General features: G+C 39.2%; 1 protein-coding gene and 1 long non-coding RNA gene across 2 annotated transcripts; both read left to right on the forward strand.

Annotated features, from left to right (window-relative positions):
- The first annotated feature begins 695 nt into the window (after window positions 1–695).
- Window positions 696–1535, forward strand: LOC121760423. The gene has a single exon (XM_042156094.1). It carries the CDS (start codon window positions 696–698, stop codon window positions 1533–1535), a length of 840 nt encoding a protein of 279 aa, XP_042012028.1.
- Window positions 1536–5326: 3791 nt separating this feature from the next.
- On the forward strand, window positions 5327–7702 carry LOC121762231. Its single transcript, XR_006042179.1, has 3 exons — window positions 5327–5494; window positions 5603–7366; window positions 7451–7702. It is a non-coding gene; the product is annotated as an uncharacterized LOC121762231 (long non-coding RNA).
- Window positions 7703–8347: the final 645 nt, after the last annotated feature.

Raw genomic sequence — 8347 nt, forward strand, 5'->3', positions numbered from 1 at the left:
CCAACTGTAATGCGAGAAAGCGAAAAGTGAACCCAAAATGCAAACCCCCAGAATTTCCCTCTAAAGAACCCAAGTGTATAAAAGAAAAGTGAGCTACGAGCCACAGACTGTTAATGAGGCCTCTACCCCAGAAGGTTCTTTCCTCCCTCCTTTCAGAATGCATGTTTCCTTCCTTATATAGGCGCGGACATAATCTTCTAGAAGCCTTTGTAGAAATCTCCATTCTACCCTTCAACTCCGAGATTTCCTCCGTCTTGCAATTTTCCTCCACAATGCTCACTTCTTCGTCAGTTTCCTCGGACATGTGATTGTCCTCTTCTTTTCCTGAACTTGGTGAAATTCTTCTACACACCTGGCTTAAAATGTGTGTTAGACCCAGTAAATCCATGAATTTATCCCCTAGACCTATGCATGAAATTAGCCTTATCAACATCCTTCCTATTGCAATGAATAATCGCAATCGAGTTGTTCAGCTCCCAACTGAGGACACATCTAGTCCATATTTCCTTCATCCGAGTGATAATCCGGGAATCACACTTGTTCCACAACAACTCACTGGATCTAATTATGCAGCTTGGAGCAGATCCTTCAGCACTGCTCCCCTCGCCAAAAATAAGCTTGTGTTTGTTGATGGATCCATTCTTTGTCCGGCTCGTGATGATCTTCTCTATCAGACATAGATTCGTTGCAATAGCATGGTGATTTCATGGCTCCGCAACTCTGTTTCTTCACAAATATGCTCGAGCATCATGTACCTCGATGATGCATATGCAATTTGGTTCGATCTGAAAGAGCGTTTCTCCACTGGTGATTCAGCTCGAATTTACCAACTTCGACAACAACTCATGTCTCTCTCTCAAGGATCCTCTGATGTCAACACATATTTTACCAATCTCCGTATACTATGGGATGAATACAAAAATTCCCAGCCTACTTCATGGTGTACATGTGCTAGATGCACTTGTGATAGTGCTTCAAAGTGGAATCAACATCAAGAGAATGAATGCACTATGCAATTTCTTATTGGCTTGAATGCATCTTTCTCTCAGCTTAGATCTCACATCCTCTCAATGATTCCTCTACCTTCTTTATCTAAGGTTTTCTCATTGGTGATTCAGGAAGAGAGACAGAAATTGATTGATGGAAACAACATATCTTCTGCTCCTGCTCGAGCTCCAGTCACAAGTGAATTGCCTTTTGCTAATGCAGCATCTTCATTTGGCAGAGGCTATAACAAATTCTTATGCTCTCACTGTGGAAGAACTAATCATCCGGTTGAGAAATATTTCATTCTTCATGGTTTTCCACCTGGATTTGGCAGAGGAAATGGAAAATATCCACAATCGTCTGGCTTTGCAAAACCTCCACAACCATCTGGATTTGCTGGAACTTCTAATCCTCATCAGCAACGGTCTGTTAATCTTGTTGAAGACACTGCTAATCTGCCAAGTTTTGATCAATATCAACAGCTCATTAGCCTCTTGCAGAGCCATAAACTCCACAATCCCCCCTCCAGCCACTACTCCAGTCAGTGATCTCCCTACTCAATCATCAACTCCTGTCTCAAACAACTTCTTTGGTACTGTTTTCTTCACTCATTCCAGAAATTCTATTTCATCTTCTTGTTCAAGCTCATCTACATGGATCCTAGATACATGAGCTACTCATCATGTATGCTATGATCAATCTCTCTTCAACTCTACCTCACCAATAGCAAATGCATCAGTAAATCTTCCCAATGGCAACACAGCTCAAGTCACTTATCTAGGTACTGTAAAACTTACCCCTCACATCACTCTTTCTCCTGTTCTACATGTTCCATCTTTTTCATTCAATCTGATTTCAGTCAGTGCACTCATCCAAAATTCAGCCTGCATTGTCACTTTCACTCACAATAACTTCCAAATTCAGGAAGCTTCACTGGGGGACAGTGATTGGGAAGGGTAATCGAGTTGGGAACCTCTACATTTTTGAGTTTTCAGAACCATTATGCTATAGCACAGATACATCTCAGCCTTCCTCCAGAGATAGTGTTACACCTTGTTTGATTTCTACTTCTGTAAACTCTGTTGTAAGCCTTGATATTTGGCATCAACGATTGGGTCATCCTTCATTCAATAAAATGAAACTATTATCCAATATTTTGTCTACATCCAACTCACATCTTACTACATGTCAGATTTGTCCCATTGCCAAACAAAAGAAACGTCCCTTCCCTATCTCAAAATACACTTCATCTGAGATTTTTTATATGATTCATTGTGATGTATGGGGACCTTTTTCTACCCCTACACACGATGGTTTCAAATATTTCTTAACCATAGTTGATGATTTCTCACGCTTTTTTTGGACTTTCCTTCTCATACACAAATCTGAAGTCCAATCTGTCTTAACTCAGTTTTTTTCTACTGTCTACACTCAATTCTCCAAGAAAATAAAATTCATAAGAAGTGACAATGCACCTGAATTCAACCTCCATTCCCTCCTTTCAGCCTATGGGACTATAGCTCAGCATTCTTGTGTGGAAACTCCACAACAAAATGTACGAGTTGAGAGGAAACATCAGCATTTACTCAATTTAGCCCGCAACCTCTTATTTCAGTCCCATTTGCCCATTCCTTTCTGGGGAGAGTGCATCCTCACAACCTCTTTCTCATAAATAGAACTCCATCATCTGTTCTACCAGATCATATAACTCCTTTTCAAGCCCTCTTCAAAAAGCCTCCATCATACACACATCTAAAAGTCTTTAGATGTCTTTGCTTTGCATCCACTTTGGACAAAAGCAAACACAAATTCTCTCCCAGAGCTATCAAGTGCATTTTCATTGGATATCCCTCTGGCTACAAAGGATACAAAGTCATGAATATAGACACCAATGACATTTTCATAAGCAGAAATGTCTCATTTCATGAATCTGAATTTCCCCTTTCTTCTAAGCCTCAGTCAGTTTTTCCAACAGATATCTCACATTCTTCCAACCAATCTCCTGCTCACACTAACATTCCCACACCTATCATTCCACAAAATGAGCCCAACTCTTCCATATCTACTCTCTCAAAATCTGGGAGATCACTCAAAACTCCAACTCATCTCACTGATTACATTTGTAACTCAGTAACTACCTCCTCTAAATACCCCATCTCATCTTATTTTTCTCTATCAAAATTATCTCAGCCATATCTCAACTTCATTAGCCTTCTCTCTATTCTCACTGAACCCTCATCATATAAAAAGGCCTCTCAATGCCCAGAGTGGGTTTTGGCCATGCAAGATGAGCTGCAAGCTTTGATCAGAACCAATACTTGGTTGATCACATATCTGCCCCAGGCAAGATACCTATCTCTTGCAAATGGGTGTATAAGATAAAATTCAAATCTGATGCCACTATGGAAAGATACAAGGCACGTTTAGTTGCCAAAGGCTTCACTCAACAGGCTGATGTTGATTACCATGACACTTTCTCACCTGTTGCAAAACTCACCAAAGTTAAGTTGATGCTATCTCTTGCAGCCATAAAAGGATGGTCCTTGGCTCATCTAGACATCAATAATGCATTCTTGTATGGGGATTTGGATGAAGAAATCTACATGACTCTACCCCCTGGTCTGATTATCACAGATCCTCCACCAGGTTCTGGTCAGCTTGTTTGCAGGTTGAAAAAATCTCTATACGACCTCAAACAAGCTTCCAGACAAAGGTACCTCAAATTCTCTCAGGTTTTAGCTGGTTTTGATTTGGTCCAATCTGAATCTGACCATTCCTTCTTCTTCAAACATTCCTCAGCTGGAAAATTCTTTGGAGTTGTTATTTATGTTGATGATATTTTGGTGGCTAGCAGTGAGGAATCCTTGATCTCTGAGTTTAAAGCCTTCATTACCAACCACTTTAAGTTCAAGGATCTTGGTAAACCTAAATACTTTCTTGGTATTGAGATAGCAAGAAATGGAACTGGAATTTTTATCTCTCGACACAAATATGCACTTGATCTTGTAACCGATGCTGGATTACTTGGTTGCAAACCAGCAGCCACTCCCATGGATTCCATCAAACAGCTGCAGATGGATGCAGGAGAACCCATTCTTGATCCAACAGTATATAGAAGACTCATTGGAAGACTTGTATATCCCTGCATCACACGACCTGACATCACTTTTGCTGTAAACAAGCTCAGCCAATTCTTGTCTAAACCCTGCTCAGACCATCTACTCGCTGCTGAAAGAGTTCTCATGTACTTAAAGGGAACAATAGGCCATGGTCTTTTCTATTCAGCCCAGGCAGATCCATCTTTAAGCATCTTCTCTAATGCTGATTTGGCTGGCTGTCCAGATACTAGAAGATCAATCTCTGGTTTTTATCTATTTATGGGCACTTCCTTGATTTCATGGAGATCCAAGAAGCAACATATTGTCTCTAGATCTTCAGTCGAGGCCGAATATAGATCAATGACCCTTGCTTGCTGCGAAGTGGTATGGATTATTGCCTTACTCAAAGATTTTGCCTTGGAAGTAAAGAAGCTGGTTCCATTGTATTGTGATAGTCCGGCTGCTGTTCACATCAACACCAATCCCGTATTTCACGAGCGCACTAAACACATTGAAATTGATTGCCACACCGTTCGAGACAAGATCCTTGAAGGAGTGATCAAAACAGTTCATGTTCACAATAATCTACAGCTTGCTGATATTTTCACTAAACCTCTAGCCATTACTCCTTTCGACCTCTAGCCACTACTCCTTTCAACAATCTGTTGTTCAAGATGGACTTTAAGAGTCTATATAGTCCATCTTAAGGGGGTCTATTAATGATGCTATCTCATCACCTTCATCATACAGCTGCAACCATCTTCATCATCATCCTCACGCAGCTGCAATCAACCATGCAGCCTCATACAAACGACCATGCACCTCACCTACACTTGAGCTCTGCTATGGAATGAGAAGAGAAGTTGGAAGTTAGTTTGTGATAGCTGGAAGTTAGTTAGTTAGTTAAGTATGTTTGTTAGCTATGCACTGAATATATAAGGTGTGTTGTACACTTTTGAATTCATTGAATAAAAGTTTTCATCATTCTCTCAAATATCGTTTCTCTCTTTCTCTGTATTCATGAAGTTAATCTTCATAAGTTGTTTAGTTTCCTTTGCAGTTGAGCGTCGGTGTCAGTTTTGCCACGAGTAGTAATCAAAGACCATTAAGGTTAAATTGGTGAATTTGTGAGGTCACACCGGTCGTAAGGCGACATTTAAATTCAATTGTGAGTAGTTTTTTTTTTCGGTATTTTTTCTATACAATAAGTAGTTTGATATCTGAAGGTTTCTTTTTTCTCACATAAAAATAATCACAAAACAAAAATTTCTCACAGACTGCACTCTGTACTGAACTTCCAATTGCCCTCTCTCCCTAGAAGAGAGCAATACCAGACTCGTGGATTATTAGATAAACACGGTTATTTTCGGATAGGAAATTTGATTCGAAGATTGCGCCTCCAAATTCAGGTTAGTTTCAATTGGGTATCTATTTTTCCCCTAGATTTCATTTTTTATTTTTTGTAAAAATTAGTGATTGTTCTTTTTTTGTGATGTTTTTCTATGTGGTGTTCACAGATCTGAAGAGTGAGATTATAGTTGTCGTGAATAAGCACATTTATAGATATATGTTTCATGCTTTGGATGGTTTGGATAAAATAGAGGTTGATTTACTGAGGTTTTGGTGGTTATGGCGGAAATCTAAATCTGCTGATTGTATAAGTTTCACAGGCTTAGAATTGTAAAACTCGTTGGTTTGATAGATCTCTTGTTTTAGTTTGTTAGCTAGGATTAGCGCAGAAGAAGGTTGTTTTAGTGTGAAAATTTGCGAGAAATGGAAACATTAGTTGTTGTTGCTCATCACAGAAATCATCAGTACCATGGCAGAAGCCGTGACTATGGTTTAAGTTCAACAAGGTTTGGGTCATGTTCACCACCTACGGGTGGTTTTCGAGGAATTAATTGTAGGACATTTCATTCTGGAGAAGGATTGCTCTCACCTCCACCCAAATCTTGCTCGAGTAAAACAAAATCCCTTGTTACTAAAAAGGCCTTTTGCCCTTCTTTGTCGCCTAACACTCCATCCCCATCTGTTTGTGAAAACCCGAAAATGCTGAAAGGAATTGCTATTCCAATACTTATGGATACCAAGTTTGAGAGCAGGGATGAGGGGTTTCAATTTTCTGAGCTCTGGGCTGGACCTGCTTATTCCAATTCACCTCCCCCAAGTTGTTTGCCAGTGCCTAAGTTCACACTGAAGCCTAAAAGAACTATTTCCCTTGACTTGCCGACTGTGGCATCAGAAATTGATTTGCCTCTTTCACATTCTGCACCTGCCTCCCCTAGGGAGTGCAGTCCTTCTCCGAGTGATTTGTTTGATATTGCTGATTCTGCGACGAAGACCCTGCGCCGCATGCTTAATCTTGATATTGATGATGAATGAAGTGTTGGTGGTGGTGGGTGTAAATAAGGAAAATAGCTTACTGTGTAGCTCAGTAGTGGTAGAGTTGAAGCATTGGTGTGTGGTAGTGCTGGAACTGCATTTCATTGATCAGTGATCTCCATATCTCTGGGACTGGTATTTCTTGTTTGGCTGGGGATATTTGGTTTTGTTGCTCGGACAGGGATCTCACAAATGGAAGTTGTGAAATGGAAAACATGGGTTGATGAAGGATTCAATCATCGTTACTTAGTTGAGTACTTATGGTTCGAAGTTCTTAAACTACTGAATTATTATCGATCAAATTTTCCGCTTGGGGAAACTAGATGCTATCGAAAGTGGCAATTTCAGCTTTCCATTCATTTCTTCTCACCTTTCTAGTTTCCCCCCATAGTCAGAATATTTTATGCATAATGTACATATACTGCATAACCTAACTTGTTTAGTGTCAATAGTTTACCTTTTTCTTTTCTCTATGCTTCCTTCCCAATCATCTGCTTAGCCCACTTGCACTTTCCTGTTCAGATACTCTTGTATTCCCGTACATTAGCTGTCTGAGTTGGTTCGGCGTCTTTTTTATCCTTCTTCCATTTTCTTCTTCTCTGCTTAGAGATGTTACTGACTTCTGATCTAGGTTTTCCCTTCGCCAATTTTCTTGGTTTTAAAAAAAGAAAAGTGGGAATGGGAATAGGGCAGTTGATCTTTTCTCTCGTAGTACTTCAGTCCAATAGTAGTTGAGTTTGCTCTTGCAAGCTTCGCCTTTCTCTTCGGTATGAGCTTTTTTTTTTCTTTTATTGCCTAGGGATGATCCTTTCTAAGCAGGTTTTACCTTTACCCCTTTCCTTGCTGGTCTTTAGTTCCATTGTCATTGGAGATTGTTGATTGTTTGAAGTTGTTCCCAGGTAATTATGTTTTGTAATTTTTGTCTATGAATATGTATTTCACTTGTAGAAACTAATGTAATGCTCATTCCTTCTTTTTGCCAGTCAGAGCTGATGGAACATAAATGCTTCTGGAGGCCATTCCAGTATAGCGTATCGCTGATCTTTGTAGGCTGTGTTCTTTGTTTTAATCAGTGTGGTAGTCTGTCTTACTATGAAGTCTGAACATCTTAGTGTTATATCTGAGTCTTATGTTTCTTGTAGTTGTGATCTCTTGCCTTTGTTTTGTTGAGATGTTGTTTGGATTGTGTAGTTTTCTTATTGCCAAGCAAGTTATCCTTCCATTCTTGATTTCAAGTTAATCATTTAGTTTATTTGTGCTGTTTTTCTAGTATATTATGGTTTTGTCATTGAGGAGCCATTGAATATAGCTTTTGATCTCGTCAAATAAATGTTTGCTTATAATGATGGAAAATATTATATATAGATATTTTTTGTCATTTACGTTATGCAGGTTACCTTTCATTTTATTTTTCTTTTTGAGTAATACTCTTTTGGATGGGGTCGGCTGACACACTCTTTTGGATGAGGGTCACAAAAAATATTTACATTTCCATTTTTTTGGCAAAACAAGTTAATAAGTCCTTGTACTTTTCGATAGGTCCTTATACAATTTTTCCGTTTTACCAAGTCCATGTACTTTTATACTCCATCCGTTCCATTTTAGGAGTCTTAGTTGAGTTCGGCACGAGTTTTAAGAAATGTAAAGGAAAGTTAGTGAAAAAGATAGTGGAACGTGAGTCATACTTTTTTATATTAGTTTTTAAATAAAATGTGAGTGGAAAATGGTTAGTGGAATGTGGGGCCTAATACTATTTATGAAATATTCCAACCGGGACTCCTAAAGTGGGACACCCAAAAATGGTAAACCAGGACTCCTAAAGTGGGACGGAGAGAGTATTTCATATGTTTCGATCCTTATTTAACGGAACCGTTAACTAT

Source organism: Salvia splendens, chromosome 13 (assembly GCF_004379255.2).
Source record: "Salvia splendens isolate huo1 chromosome 13, SspV2, whole genome shotgun sequence".
In the NCBI taxonomy this organism is placed as follows: domain Eukaryota; kingdom Viridiplantae; phylum Streptophyta; class Magnoliopsida; order Lamiales; family Lamiaceae; genus Salvia; species Salvia splendens.